Source organism: Ahaetulla prasina, chromosome 3 (genome assembly GCF_028640845.1).
Source record: "Ahaetulla prasina isolate Xishuangbanna chromosome 3, ASM2864084v1, whole genome shotgun sequence".
In the NCBI taxonomy this organism is placed as follows: domain Eukaryota; kingdom Metazoa; phylum Chordata; class Lepidosauria; order Squamata; family Colubridae; genus Ahaetulla; species Ahaetulla prasina.
The window spans coordinates 414,128-430,221 of NC_080541.1; the positions used below are offsets into that span (position 1 = coordinate 414,128).

General features: G+C 53.3%; 1 protein-coding gene across 1 annotated transcript; it reads right to left on the reverse strand.

Moving 5' to 3' along the window:
* Positions 1-611: 611 nt before the first annotated feature.
* On the reverse strand, positions 612-10,980 carry LOC131194093 (epiplakin-like). The gene is made up of 4 exons (XM_058174713.1): positions 10,818-10,980; positions 9,658-9,881; positions 5,464-5,712; positions 612-3,327 (listed from the first exon to the last, which is right to left on the reverse strand). The coding sequence occupies exons 1-4, from the start codon at positions 10,978-10,980 to the stop codon at positions 631-633; spliced, it is 3,333 nt and encodes a 1,110-aa protein (XP_058030696.1). The 3' UTR covers positions 612-630.
* Between the last annotated feature and the right edge of the window lie 5,114 nt (positions 10,981-16,094).

Genomic DNA, 16,094 nt, shown 5'->3' on the forward strand with positions numbered 1-16,094 from the left:
GCAGAGTTTGGTCTTTGCAAAATCTTTGGGAGCAACCCAGGGAGGAAAATGCTTGACCTGCAGTCACACGACTGAGCTGAAGGCTGGCTGACCTGAGAAACTCCCTCCTTGCCAGCCCCAGCCAAGGTGAAGGGGAGGCTGTCAGGCAAGGGGTTTCTGCCAAGGGGACATAGGCAAAGATATAAGGCCCACCACCACCACCACCCCACCACCACCCTGGTCAGGCTCTTCCACCTAACGCATCTAGGAGCAGATACATACCACAAGAAAGCCTCAGCCCAGGTCACCAAAGCACATGCCTGCCTTCCCATAATGTGTGATCCCAAACAAACACAAAGGTGGCTTAATGTGATGCTTCAAGATGATGCTCCTGGTCCCTGCAGATTGGTGATCCAGCCCCTTTCAGTCTAGCCGAACACATGGCACCAAGAAGCCTATGGCTCAGCCTCCCACTGGTTGCCTAAATTGCCTCTCTGACCCAAGAAGATCCACCCTCCTGCTCCCTCATGACCAGCAGTCCCTCCCCACCCAAGCACTTTCCCTTTAGGGCTGCTTGTCAGTGTCCTGCCCCACATCCCCCCACCCCCCACATTGGAAGTAAAACTCGGTGTTCTGTGATCTGCCCATTGCTTATTCTGGCTTTTGCTCAGTCCCTTGCACCACCGTGGTGGTCATGGTGACCTCGCTGTAGGTCACCTTTCCGTTGTTCTGGGCTTCTTGTTCCTGAGGCGCCAGGAGGTCTTGCATGGAGGCCCTGGGGGGCCCAAACATCATGTACGAAGCCTCCCGGGGCAGCAGGGGAAAGAGGGGCGGGATGCCGAGCATATTCCTCTGGCTGTGGGCCTCCGTGATGAGGGCAGTGAGGGCAGCCAACAGATCCTGGTTGTTCAGTGCCCCTGTGGCATACTTGGTCAGGAGCTCCTGCCGCTTGGCCTCTGAGACATAGTTAGAGAAGAGCAGGTCCCACACGGTCACCCTCCGGCCTTGGAACTCCCCAACGGGAAACTCAAAGGTTAGACTTTCCATGGTTCTCTCCTTAAGCCTCTCTATGGAGACATCTGCCATCCCGGCTTCTTTCAGGCTATGGCGAGGAGGGCTGCTTCCATGCCGGTCTTCTTTAGCCTTTTCTTCACAAAGTTTGGTTACGACCGCCGTGACAATGGTTTCCATTTGGTCAGCTGAGAGAATCCCGATCCTGTACAGCTTCAGGACTTCCTTCCTCTTCTTCTCTGGAAAATACCTGGAGTGGAGTAATTTCCAGAGAGAGACCTTCTGTCCAGCGAATTCTCCCACAGGGACCTCCACCATTCTCGATTTCAAGACCTTATCCTTCTTCTTCTGGTCCTCATCACCACTGTCCTCATCATCGTCTTCCTCCTCCTCGTCCTCATCTTCTTCCCCCTCAAATGACACAGTGGGAGGACCAAGCGAGCCCCGGGCTGAAGCCTTTGCACCAGTTCTGGAAGCTGTTTTCTCCAGAGTAGAGAAGAGGTCATGCAGCGAAGCCAGAATGGTGAGCATGGAGGCCATCTCCTGCACGGTGAAGGCGCCTTCCCTGTACTTCCTTAGCAGCTCCTCCCCTTTGTCTCTCGTGATGTACTGAGAAGAGAGAAAGTCCCACACAGACATCTGCTGCCCCCGGAGTTCTCCCGCAGGGATGGTGACCATCTTGGCCTTCAGCAAGTCATCGGCCTGCTGGGAGGCGGAGGAGCTTGAAGCTGCCATGACCTGCTTGCTCCCCGAGGCTTCCTGGCTCCGACCCTTAATCCTTACCATGAACCTCTTCCTACCGGCTTCTACTTTCTCCAGGGTGCTCCTCACAGCTTCCACCATCTGCTTGGGGCTCAGCACCCCTGACCCATAGAGCTCCAGCAGCTCCTGCCTTTTCTCACGGGAAAAATATTTAGAGAAGAGAAGGTCTAACACAGACATGTTTTGTCCTTTGAATTGGCCAGAGGTTACTGGGATCTGGATCAGCTTTAAGGATCGCTGCACTTGGGTGTCCTGGGACTCACACTGATTCTCGTCCTCCTGGCCTGCACCCAACATTTTGGCCTTCTCTTCCTCCACTTTGGCCACAATGGCAGTAACCACCACTTCCATCTGGTCAACTGTGAGGACGCCGGTCGCAAACAGCTTTAGGAGTTCCTTCTTCTTCCCTTTAGGGATGTACTTGGAATGGAGGAGATCCCACACAGAGATCTTGTGTCCAGAGAACTCCCCAGCTGGCATCATGACCACCCTGGACTTCAGGATCTTTTCTATGATCTCCCTCTCGGAGCTGCAGCGACTTCTGTCTCTCTCGTGCAAAAGCATCATTTGGATGGGCTTTGACTTGCTTTTTGTCTCTGCCTCATCAATGATGGAGATGAGCACCTGCATCAAATCTTGAAGGGTTATGGAGCCAGATTTGAACTGCTTCAGTAGCTCCTTCCGTTTATTCTGAAGGATGTACCTGGAAAAGAGAAGGTCCCACAAAGAGACTTCCTGGCCTTGGAAAATCCCAACCTGCACCTTCACAGTCGCAGACTTTAAGGACTTCCGTGCATTCTCATCCAGATGGACGCACCCCTTATCCATCACCTGAAACATCAGCAGCCCAGTGTCTGAGTCAAGGATGCAGCGGGGTAGGAGCTGCAGGTAGGTGAGGTTCTCACGGGCATTGGGGTCAAAGCACCTCTTGGTGTGGTTGGCAGGGTTGGAGATCAGGTGGAAAATCTCAGCATCCAGGTACCCCCACTTGTAGGCCACTTCCACGGGGAGGCGGTGGCTGTGCATGGGGTGGATGAGTCCCCCCGTGGCCACCTGAGCTTCCAGCAGACGGATACCATGGTCCTTGATCAGGAGGCCTTTCCTCATGGCCTGGAAGAGGGAGATTTTGTTCCCCGAGAAGGGATCCGTGTAACCGGTCACGGCTTTCTCGGCAATCAGGAGCGTGTTGAAGTGGTCCCGGTCCAGCAGACCCGCATTCTTGGCATCTCTCACTGAGAGCAGCCGGTTCTTGGCACAGTCCACGATGTAGCCAGAGGCAGCCTGGTGCTCCAGCAGGGCCAGGCCTGTTCCATGAGTGAGGAGGCCCCTGTGCATGGCTTGCCGGATGCTCAGCTTCTCCTGGCCAGGCTCCTTCAGGATGCCCGCAATGACCTGATCCTCCTGGGGATCCATCAGGTTAGGAAAGGGCCAGTGGGCTTCTTCACGAACTTGGACAATAGGGGCTCCCTCTGGACACCCCGTGGCAGAGCCCTTGTCTCCTGGCATCACTTGGACCTGGATGCAGATATCACGCTGTCTCTGGTGACGGGTGAGGGCAGGCAGTGGCAGATGGCTCTGTAGGGAGAGAGAAGGCCAATGGGCTTGGTCAAGGGCAGGCCAAAGGCAGCTCAACCTCCCCTTGGGCCCCCAGGAAACCTCACCAGGCCAGGCCAGCCACCAGTGGGCAAGTCCTTCATCCAGAAAGTCAGCCAAAAAGTCATCACCCACCTGGCAGGGTTTCTGGCCACATTTTTTTCCACCACCCTTTTGTGCCACATGGCACAAAGCCAAGGGCTCCTCAGGCCATGGGTAGCAGGTGCAGGGCCACCTCTGGAGCATGGCCAAAACAAGGCAACCCCTGGACCTGGGCAGCCACCTTGGGAAATGTGCCCCTCCTGGGCCTAATGCCCCAGCTCCAGCCTTTGGCCAGCTGGGCTTTTCCAGCTGGCTCCCAGCCCCTCCTACCACATTTGGGGGGTTCTGTGGAGTGACCCAGCTTGCCCCACATACCTCAGCCATATTAGTAGGATAGTGGCTACTCAGCTGCTCCTCTGTGGCAGGTTCTACAGCAAAAGGCCAACTGGGCAAAGGGCCCCTTGGCAAGAGGGCTCAGCCCAGGCGGGCAGGAAGCTGAGTGGGCGGTCAGGCATCACCACCCCTTTTGCTCCCAGCAGGGAAGGTGTTTGTGCCATGGCTGGTAGGTCCAGTCAAGCTCCAGATGCTGCTAGCTCACTTCTTGTCATTGCTCTAATTGCTGCCTTGTGGGACATGACTTACCCCATTTGTCTCCAATTGCACTCAAATTGGCAACCGCTGCTTCCCTTCTGAGCTCATTTCTCAAGGCAGCTAATTGGGGCTGGGATCCCAGCAGCGGATGCACCTGACAAACAGCTGCCCTGAAAGCAGCTGCAGGCTACAGGGTGCACCATGGAGGCCATCCCAAACAACTAAGGTCTGTGCTTGTGTGTACACACACAAACACACGCCAAAGCTAACACTACCAGCAAGCAGCAGCCCTGTGCACTTTTCTTTGGGGGGGGGAAACTGGGGCCCATTTCCTCAGCCCCCCCCCTCAACTTTTGCAGGGCCACTGAGCCTCACCATTAGGGATTAAAACACCAACACAGAGGGACCCAAATCTGCCTCTGTTGGAGGGGCATTGCCCACGGGTGGGGGAGCAGCACAAGAGCCACTCTTGGGCTTCAGCTGCATGGTGCTGATGGGGGGGAGGCTCGGGCCAGCTGCCTCGGAAAGTGACACACGCTTAGTCCATCCAGGAGTCTGTTTTGGATGGCCCTTGATCCATGTTTGGGGGAGGTGTGAGCTCTCCAGCCCCAGGCTGGTTCCTCCACCTGGCAACTGGCCAGGTGAGGAAGGCTCAATCTCAGCCCTGTAATGACGCAGAGCGCTTCCCTGCTGGCGGCGACGGTTGTTGTGGCTGAACCCCAGACAATTATTTTGGGGAAGCAGGCTGAGGAGCTGGATATCCCGGAGGGCAGTGAGGCACCCAGATTCCAGGCTGCAGCCCTAACTGCCACTCAGGGAGGGAGGCCGGCCAGGCAGGGTGCCGAGTCCTGGGGCAAAGGTGGCCTGACCTAATGGCGGGGGGGGGAGGGGGGGCTGCTGCAGAGGAAGTGACACACTGGGAGAGCATCAGGGCAGCTGAGGTGCTTCCTGACCCATAATTGTTGAGTGGGAAGCAGGGAGCAGGGTCCTGGCTCTACAGAGGCTTCTCCCGGCAGCAGGTGGGGCTGCCTTCCAAGGAGACTGGGGCCGTTCCTGCAGAGCTGTCAAGAGGGGACAGTCAGCCTGGCCGGGACCCCCGCTTAGAGTTCCCACCCCCTCCCATGAGAAGGGTCTGTAGGAACCCAGGGCTCTCCCTGGCCAAGGGACCTTCTCTTTGGAGCGCTGCCGCCGCCGGTAGCTCGGAAAAGCAGGACGCCTTTCGTGATGCGCTTTACACTCCGTGCAGAAAGGCTTGTGGTCCCAAGCCTGGCAGGGCGGCGGCCGGGTCTGGCCTCTGACTGGAGGGCAACTGGGGATGTCCCCAGCACCTCATTATCAAGCGGCAGCTCTCGCCCCACTCGGCCCCTTCCTGTGGGGGACACCAAGCGCGACCCCGGTAGCCGGCGCGCTTTTGCTCCCCGGGGCCGGGACTAGACCAGGGGAACGCGGAGGACCCAAGCGCGCGCCCCGCGCCCTCTGCCTTACTTTGTAAACGCTGCTCCGAAGCTCCGGCCGGCTGGTCTCTGCTCTGCTCCTGCTCCGACGGCGGCTCGACTGCTCCCTGCTCAGCCGGCCCGGGCTCACTTTAAAAGCGCGCCCCATCCCAGCCCCGAGGTGATGTAGCGCCGGTCCGGCGGTCACGTGCCAAACCCTCTTCCCGCGTTCCTCCCTCCTTGCTGGGGAGAGCGAGGTGTTGGGCCGGCTGCTGTGAAGCTGGGAGCTTTTGGACTCGGCCTGGCATAGACCCGTAACCTTTCAGCGTCTTGGGAGGATGCCTCATTTTGTATTATTCAGTTTCTTCTTAGAGATCAGGAGAAAGCCCACAAGGTCTCTAGAGCGTTTTGCAAAGCATCTATCAGATGAAGTCATACAGACTGACTTCAGCTGTGCTATCCTGCGAAGGTCCCTGGGGTTGGTCTGGCCCGGTTATACGGACTGAATTTGATCCACTTCCTCCTGAGGAAGCAGAAAGGCTGTTTGAGTGACTGTTTTCTGCTAATTCTTTGTTAGACCTTTGTCCTTCTTGCTGGTCAAGGTCTCCAGGGAGGTGACATGTAGCCAGTTGGAGGATGGTTTTACCTGCCTTGAAGGAGTGTCTCCCCCCCCCCAAAAAAAGAGGTCATCATTCCACCTGGCAGCATTGGATAATTTTGTCCAGTCCCCAAACTTCCCATCCTGGGGGGATGGTCATTGGGAAGATGGCATTTCTGCAATCTTGAGTGTCTCTGAAGGAAGGTCTTGACCTATCAAGGTCTAGCTTCAGGCCCGGATGTTGCACTAAGACGGCATCAGCTGCTTGGGATGGGAAAGGATGACCCACCCTAGCCCATCGCCTTGGCTTTCCACACCAGGGCTTGTGGCATCCTTCTGGGACAGCAGGGGAGGGGAGAGGTGCTCTTCTTTGGTTCTACTCCTTCCTCCAAGGCCTGTTCGGGGAGTGGGGGGTGGCAGAGGGGAGGAGGTCCAGCCCTAAGTTCTTGCTGCCTGCTCCTCCCCATCCAGCCTGCAACTGTCTCTGGGCCCTGGAAAAACATCTCAGCAGCAACACTTGGTCAGTTAGGGCCCAATATATCATGTTAATGATCCTGGATCATTAATGAATGACCTCGCCCAGAAACTTCAAGGACTTGTTAAGAAGGAGGGGTGAGAGTGTTTTAGCCAGAGACTCGGACTCTTCCCTATCCACGTGCCTGGAACCAGCTCCATTCACAGGGCGCTTCCACTCCATAGTCCGTTGGGAAGAATACCGTAATCATTGGTGTAAAAAGCCCCCACAAACCCCACCCCGTCCCCATTCCAGATCCACCTGCAATCATCCACAAGTACAATAAGCATCCTCTCCTGAGCCTGGCTGAAATCAGTCCAGGTCCTCTGTTTCTTCTGGCCCTCAAGCACTGCAACCCCACCCTCTTTTTAAGAGGAGTATAGAGAGTCATTCCCCTTCATGGATTATTGCCTTGTCGTGGCAAAAGGGCTTGCGTAGCTCAGTGAAGCTATGAGCTATGCCGTGCAGGGACACCCAAGACGGACAGGTCATAGCAGAGAGTTCTGACAAAATGTGATTCACTGGAGAAGGAAATGGCAACCCACTCCAGTATCTTTGCCATGAAAACCCCATGGACAGTACAAAAAGGAAAAAAGATATGACACCAGAAGATGAGCCCCTCAGGTCAGAAGGTGTCCAATATGCTACTGGGGAAGAGCGGAGGGCTAGTACTAGTAGCGCCAGAAAGAATGAAGCGACTGGGCCAAAGCCGAAAGGATGCTCAGCTGTGGATGTATCTGTTGGTGAAAGGAAAGTCCGATGCTGTAAAGATTTTTTCTCCATAGGAACCTGGAATGTAAGATCCATGAATCAAGCTGGACGTGGTCAAATAAAAGATGACAAGACTGAATATCGACATCTTAGGAATCAGCAAACTAAAATGGACAGGAATGGGTGAATTTAATTCAGATGACCATCAGGTATACTACTGCGGGCAAGAATCCCTCAGAAGAAATGGAGTAGCCTTGATAATTAATAAAAGAGTAGGAACAGCAACACTGGGATACAATCCCCAAAATGACAGAATGATCTCAGTTCGAATCCAAGGCAAACCATTCAATATCATAGTAGTCCAAGGCTATGCCCCAACCACTGGTGCTGAAGAGGATGAAATTGACCGGTTTTATGAAGCCCTACAGCACCTTTTAGCACCAAAAAATGATGTCGTTATCATCATGGGGGATTGGAATGCTAAAGTAGGAAGCCAAAAGATAACCGGAATAATAGGCAAGTTTGGCCTTGGAGTACAAAATGAAGCAGGGCACAGGCTGATAGAATTCTGTCAAGTTAATACGATGGTCATAGCAAACACTCTTCCAACAACCCAAGAGACGTTTCTACACATGGACATCACCAGACGGTCAACACAGAAATCAGATTGACTATGTGCTCTGCAGCCAAAGATGGAGAAGATCTAGACAGTCACTAAAAACAAGACCAGGAGCTGACTCTGGTTCAGATCATGAGCTTCTTCTTGCAAAATTTAGGCTTAAATTGAAGAAAGTAGGGAAAAGCCCCAGGCCACTCAAGTATGAGCTAAAATATATCCCTGATGAATATACAGTAGAGGTGACAATAGATTTAAGGAATTAGATCTGATAGACAGAGTGCCTGAAGAACTATGGATGGAGGTCCGGCTTGCAATCGCAATGTTGCAGCAAGTCACCATCAAAGTTCCCCACCTTCCTCTCAATCATCCCTGCCGGCTTCCTGCCAGGAAAGTCAGCAGGGAAGTCGGCTGCAGAATAGAGGAAGGGAATAAAAACATTCTCATGAGCGATCTCCATCTAGATAATTGGGAGCAAAATTGGCCAAGAATGACTGCAGCGCGAAAAAAGGATAAAGTTTGGCTTCTTATCTATGAAAGGAAAGGTATGAGAAACTTGCAAATTTGTGCATAATAACTTAGCAACATAAGGTGGTCGAATATAAAATTTCATTCTCCTACTGCTTTCCAATAGTTCACAAACTGAGTGTAAAGTTTTTTTCAAAAATAAAGTTTTTTATTTTATAGATAAACATACATTTAAAGCATCAGCAATTCCTTCCGTATGACGTCTCTGTGTTTTCTTCCTGGTTCCATTATTTTGTTGTTTCTTCTTTCTTCACTTCAGTTTGAACTATTACTATTTTTCCACAAATACACTATTATCATTTTCTTACATAATTATCCATTGCTTATCTGTATCTTTCTTCTGACCAATGGTAAAATTTATCCCATATCTTAAAATATTCTGAATCCTCTTTCTTTAATCATCAAGGTTAATCTATTCATTTCTGCACAGTCTAAAATTTTTCTAATAATTTCTTCTTCCAGAGGTATTTTCTCTACTTTCCAATTTTGCACAAAAACTATTCTTGCTGCTGTAATTATATGCATAATCAGATAAATAGTTTACTAATTTTCTCTGGTAGGATCCCCAGTAAAAACAACTCTGGTTTTAAATCAATATGTTGTTGGGTTATTTCTTCTAAAAAACCCTTTATTTTCTCCCAATAGTTTTTGGCTTCTGTACATGTCCACCACATATCATAATAAGATCCTGGTAACTGATGACATTTCCAGTTTAGCTGATTTGTCTTTAAACATTTTCGTCAATTTCTCAGGTGGCATGTGCCATCTATAAAACATTTTATATTGATTTTCTTTATATGCAGTTCACATTGTTAATTTATAATTCCTCTCCCATAGCTGTTGCCATTTGTCTAGGTCTATTGAATATCCAAAATTTTTAGCCCAAGCTATCATAGTTTCCTTTACTTGTTCGCAGGGGTGAAATCTATTTTTTTTTGCTACCGGTTCTGTAGGCGTGGCTTGGTGGTCATGTGACTGGGTGGGTGTGGCCAATTTGTAAAATGTGAAACTCACTTAACAATGCTCTCAGCAACCAAAATTTGGGGCACAATTGTGGTCATAAGCTTTCTTTCTTTCTTTTTTTCTTTTCTTTCACTTTTCTCTCTCTCTCCCTTCCTCTTTCTTTCTCTTTCTCTCTCTCTCACATGTAAACACACACAAACACAAACACGCACAGCCCTGGTCTGGGCACATAGACAGAGCCCTTCCCAGGGAGTTTTCCTGCGCGGACGCTCCTGGCAGCAGCAATGGTGGCAGCAGCGGCAGCAGCACAGCTTGCCTGGGCTCCCCCGCCATCACAGAATTGCGCTGTGGCAGCGAGTTTTCCGACGTGGATGATCCCGGCAGTAGCGATGGCAGCGGCAGAGCTTGCCTGGGTTCTCCCGCCATCCCGGAACTGTGCTGCACTGGGGAGTTTTTCTGTGCTGACAGCGGCAGTGGTGGCAGAGCACACCCTGCCCTTCAGGTGGCCCAGCCCAGAAGTGGCGCGTTCCCCATCATGGGCTGGATGCAGGGGGGAAGGCAAGCGGGCGGCAGTCAGCCAAAGGCCCCACAGAAGCCGAGCGCAAAAGGCGAGCGCGCCACGCCCAAAAGGCGAGCAAGCCTTGCCAGGTCCCCCCGAGGCCAAGCACAGTGGGTCTCCCGCCCCCCCCCGCCAGCATCGCCTTATCTTCTAAATCATCTCCCTGCAGCCCTGCTGTGCTTTCCTCAGTTTCCTGCCTTCCATGTGGCCTTCCGCTTACCTGCCTTCACACATGGCTCCAGGCCGCAGACTGGGAGTGTGGCCAGCCAGTGATTGCTACCGGTTCTCCGAACCAGCCCCCATCTCTGCTAACTACTCACCCGATCCAGTAGCATTTCACCCCTGCTTGTTCTCTTCTAACTCAATTCCCAACAAAAAGTTATACGTTTTTTTGATTAATTTGTCCTCTGTTCCTGTGAGAATCCTATCCAGCTCAGTCTTTTCTAAATAAAAACCATTGAGTTTAACAACTTTCTGATATCTTGCTTATATTTGCATATACATATACCAATCTAACTCAATCCCCTGTTCTTCCAAATCTTGTTTCTGCTTCAGTTCCCCAGTCTGTTAACAAGTCCCTATACCTAACAATATTTCTAAGATTAAAAGTATTTGAATGTATTAAAGCCTCCATTGTTGATAATCATATTGGAATTTTCATATAGTATTTATCGCTAATCTTCTCCCATGCCATTAGCAATGCATTTCTTATGTAATGTCTATCAAAGTATGTGTGTATCTTACTTCTCCCATACCATAAAAAAGCATGCCATCCTAGTTGCAAATCATGTCCTTCCAAAGTCAGTAATCTTGTATGAAAAAAAGGCTCTGCGCATGCGTGAGAATGGCATCTCGTTAGGAGAATCGGAGCCGGTGATGGATGATATCCTGAGGATGGCAGCGCCCTGGTGACCCGCCGAGCTGCTTGTACCCCTCGGCCTGTTGGATCATCCTCTCGGCGGCCGCAGGAGAGGTCTCTGGACCTTCTTGGGCTTGCGGCTGCGGAGAACGGGGGCCGGAGGGAAAGCGGCGAACGGCGGCCATTTCTTGTATCATCGGCTCCGGCCCGTCTTGTATCATTGGCGCTTCATTGCGCAAGGCGTGCCATGGCGGGTGGTGAGGTGCTCCATCGGCGTTCTATTCCATCGTTCCATCCTTATTGGCATTGGTGCTCCACCGGCGTGAGGCAAGACCGTGGCGTGAGGTGAGGCCCAAGACGAGGCCTTGAGGTGTGGCCGCGGCCTGTCCTTTTCTTTCCATCGGCGTTTCCACTTTGGCCCTCCCCCCCTGACTTTTGGACGGTGAAGGGGTGAAGGGTTGTTCCCGGCCCTGCAGTCGCCTTCTTTGCCCTGACTTTCCATTGCGATGCTCCGATATTGCTCCCCGCCGCATTGGGATCTGCGGCATTTTACAGCTTGTGGGCCCCTTCGGGGAGATACCTGGCCTGGCCTGGCCCTTGGAAACGGCCTGGTCCTGTGGAATGATCAGGCCTTGGGCTGGGCCTGGCCTTTTGGAGTGAGTGGCTTGCTGTGGACAGGTTTTTGGCCTTGGAGCAGCTTGTCCTCAGAGCAGCTTGGCGGAGGGGGGCGATGTGGCAGGCGTCGGAGGAGTCCTGGCCTATTTTGGCTTGTTTCTTCCGAATTAGTGCAATATCATCTGCACTTTACACGGCCTTTTGAGACTCTTAGGCCGTGAGTGGTTTTTTGTGACTACTGTGGAAGAGGCTTTGAGACTGGTTTGAGATCTGCCGGGGGACTCATCCGGGAATCAACAGTGGGCATTGATGGCAGGGACGGTAATGCCACTCACCTTATATCCAATGGATTTCAGGACTGGATTATGGACGGATTGGCAGTATTTCCTTGACTTATTAAGATCTTTTACAAGGACCTTACTTATGGATTATTTGCCATAGATGCTATCTGTCTATTTTTTCTTTTGCTATACCATCTTTGTCATCATGCCCCAGCCCCCATTTGTTCCATCATCTGACAAATGGGTATCCATTGGTGGATCCATCATTTATTAATGCTCTGCCAACCTGGGATTTTATCATCTTTTGCCGCTTCTTATTTTTCTATGTGATACTCTGCACATGAACTCTTGCGCCTGCGAGGTGCCCTGCCTCGCAGGAGTGGCCCGTTTCGTTACCTAGGGCTGGCCTCAGTGACGGGTCTTGGGATCCACAGAGGTGGCATGCATCGAGAAAGAGCCTTTGGGGATTTTTAAATAGGGAATTTTTAAGGGGAGGGAGGGTTAGGGCGGGTGCTGGGGGAAACCCGTCGGGGGGGGGCAGTTCCTGCGTGTGATCGCGGCGTTCATTTAACAGGTTCGAAGGTTATGGGGGAGGATTGCGTTCCTTCTGGTGAGGGTGGTCCTATTTGTACGGTAAGTGGGAGGGGCAGATATGGCGGAAGTGAGGGCTCATATCGTCTTTTGGGGGCGCGCGCTCGATGTTTGAAGGCGATCACGCGCCCCAATCCCTCAGACTTCTCCCGTTCCCCGGATGGTCAAGAAAATCAGAGCCTAGGCCTCCGGTTGATGTTGTGCAATGCACGGTCCGTGGTTAACAAGGCCCCCCTAATTTGTGATCTTATCCAGGGGGGTTCCACGGACCTTATGGGCATTACGGAAATCTGGTTGGGCACAGAAGGGGGCGTGCCCCTTGTTGAAATGTGCCCACCGGGTTTCCGAGCATTCCATCAACCGAGGGCCCAAGGTAGGGGTGGGGGAGTGGCGGTTGTTATTAAGGGGAGTCTAGAGCCGAGGGAGACCACTGTACCTCAGATTGCCGGCTGTGAATCCCTCTTTGTGAGGTGGGGTCATAGGTGTCAGATGGGCTTGTTGGTCATGTACCTGGCTCCTTGCTGCGTGACAGCAGCCCTGCCTGAGCTCCTGGAGGTGTTTGCTGGAGTGGCAGTTGAGACCCCCAGACTTATGATCATGGGGGACTTTAACTTGCCATCGACCGGCATGTCATCGACAGAAGCTTGGGAGTTCATGGCTTCCATGACGGCCTTGGACCTGACTCAAGTAGTCGATGGCCCTACTCACATTGGGGGAGGCACGCTGGACCTGATTTTTATCTCTGGACAGTGGTTGAAGGATCTGGACTTGAGAGATTTAGTCACTGAACCTTTGTCATGGTCAGATCACTCTCTCCTTCGTCTGGACTTTCTGACAGCCACTCAACACCGCTGTTCTGTTTCCCTCCCCCCCAATACTCCCAGCAAAGAGTCAGTCAGAGGCCTCCTTTTCTCCTTTTATTTACATAGATAGATGTCCTGGCCACGTCTACCCACGGGCCTGCCAAGTTTCTGGAGATAATGAGGAAATTATAGATAAGGCCAGAATTACTCACGAATATATTCTTCCCTCCATTGATATAGTTTGCCCGCGCAAATTCATTGCTTTGTCCAAGACAAAAAACCAGGAAGTCCCGCCTCCTATTTATAGTCTCTGCAGATGTCACTGCATGACAATTATTACTTGGCTTTATCCCAACGCTGCTTCTGCTGCGCGCGCCGGTCACGTCTGTGCAGTCTTGCATCACTCCAAAACTGTTCTTGGGGCGTTGCCAAATCAGAAGAAGGCTCCAGAGAATCAGGCCTTGCCGGCCCCTCCTCCTCCCTTTGAGTGGGTGCCAGGGAGGGAGAGGGCTCAAGAGAAGCAGGGCTTGCCAGGTCTTCTCCCTCACTTTCTGAATCATCCGAGTCCAGGAGTCCGGGTCCAGGCACCTGGGTCACAACACTATCCCTCACCGCAGGGCCCTTCCCCCGGGGCTGACGATCGGGATGCGGTCGGGCTGGGTTCTGCTCATGGAAGGCCTGCACCAGGTCAGGGGCATCTACCCAGGAGAAATCAGTCCCGTATCCCTTCCACACGATCAAATATTGGAAACGACCCTTAGCCGGCGGGAGTCTCGTATGCTGTGGACTTCGTATTCCTCCGACCCGTCCTCGGCGACAGTGACGGGTGCTGTTGGGCACCGAAGGGGACTCGGTGTGGCCTCAGGAATCAGAAGGGACCGGTGAAAGACGGGGTGGATCTGCATGGATCGTGGCAGGGTCAGTCGGTAGGCTACCGGGTTGATGACTGCCTCGACAGGGAACGGGCCGATGAATCGGTGGTCCAACTTCTTTACCGGGCGGTCGGACGGGAGGTGTTTGGTGGAGAGCCACACCCGGTCTCCAACTGCCAGCGGGGGCGTTGCCCGTCGGGAGCGGTCGGCGGATCGTTTGTAGTCCTCCTTTGCCCGATCCAGCTGCTGACGTACCAACTGTTGGACCGCATGCAATTCCATCAGGAAGGTCTGCGTTTCGGGAACAGGAGAATCCGGTGGTGCCAGAGGGAAGAGCCACGGATGGTACCCCACATTGGCAAAGAACGGGATCATCTGAGTAGAGGTGTGCTGAGAGTTGTTAAAAGCAAACTCCGCCAGGGACAGGTAATCGGCCCAGTTGTCCTGTTGCTGGTTGATGAAGCAACGGAGATACTGTTCCAGGATACCGATGACCTTCTCTGTACCCCCGTCGGTCTCCGGATGGTGCGATGACGACAGACACACCTGCACCTCCAACGCGGCCATCAGGCTCTTCCAGAAGCGAGCTGTGAACTGAACTCCGCGGTCCGAAACCACCCTGTCCGGTAGACCATGGAGGCGGAAGATGTGCTGCAGAAAGAGACGGGCCGTTTTTGCGGCTGTGGGCAGTCCGCGGCATGGGATGAAGTGTGCCATCTTGGTGAGCATGTCCACCACCATCAGCACTGTGGTGAACCCAGAGGACGGCGGCAGGTCCGTCAGGAAGTCCATGGAGATCGCCCCCCAGGGTCTGTCGGGTGTCGGCAAGGGCTGGAGGAGCCCGGGAGGGGCCCCCGTGGCGGCCTTGGCTTGCCGGCACGGTACGCAGGATGTCACGTAGGCATGTACATCATGCCGCACTCGGGGCCACCAAAAGGTCCGTGTCACCAGGTGGAGGGTCTTGAAGAACCCAAAATGTCCTGCTGCAAGGTTGTCGTGGCACTGGGTCATGACAAGGGCTCGGAGTGGTCCTGTGGGCACATATAATCGCCCCCGAAACTTGAGTAAGTCCTCCTCCAAGGTCCAAGGAGACGTGGGGCCTACCTCCGCTCTCCTTTGCTGCGACCAGGCGTCCTGGCGCTGCGCCTCTCGCACCTGGGCCCGCAAGTCCACTGGTTCCCGTGCTGCGGCCAAGGCTTCTGCCGGCAGCACTGTCCGTTGAGGAAGGGGGTCCTTGGCGCAGAGGTACTCTGGCTTGCGGGACAGGGCATCTGCCCTCCGGTTGTGACCGCTGGGAATGTAGGTCACGCGGAAGTTGAACCGGGCAAAAAACAACAACCACCGGATCTGCCGCTGGTTCAACTTCCAAGCTGTGGTGAGGTGCTCGAGATTCCGATGGTCCGTTCGGACCTCCACCTGATGTCAGGCCCCCTCCAGATGGTGTCGCCAAGCCTCGAATGCAGCCTTGATAGCCAGCAACTCTTTTTCCCAGATGGTGTAGTTGCGCTCGGAAGGATTGAGTTTCCGGGAGTAGTAAGCGCAGGGAAAAAGTGTGCCGCCATTTGTCGGAGCCTGTAGCAGCACCGCTCCCAGAGCCACATTGGACGCGTCCGTTTCCACCACAAAAGGCCGGAGCGGGTTGGGATGCCTCAGGACGGGTTCCGTGACGAAGGCTTTCTTGAGGGCTGTGAATGCTTCTTGCTGCGGGGGACCCCACCGGAACGCAACCTTCTTCCTGAGGAGCTGGGTAAGTGGAGCCGTCAGTGTGGCAAAGCCCGGGATGAAGGTCCGGTAGTAGTTGGAGAAGCCCAGCAGGCGCTGAACATCCTTCACCCGACGAGGGGCTTCCCAGCTACACAAAGCTTCTACTTTGCATGGGTCCATGGCTATGCCCTCGGGCAAGATGATATGCCCGAGGAATTCTATGGAAGTCCGGAAGAAGACGCATTTCTCCAGCTTCGCATTGAGTTGTTGCTCCCGCAAGCGTTGCAGAACCAGACCGACGTGTCGAAAGTGGCTTTCCCTGGACCGGGAGTAAATCAGGATGTCGTCTAGGTAGATAACCACGAACCGATCCAACATGTCTCGGAACACGTCATTCATGAAGTGCTGGAAAACGGCGGGAGCGTTGGTCAACCCAAATGGCATGACAGTGTATTCGTAGTGTCTGTAT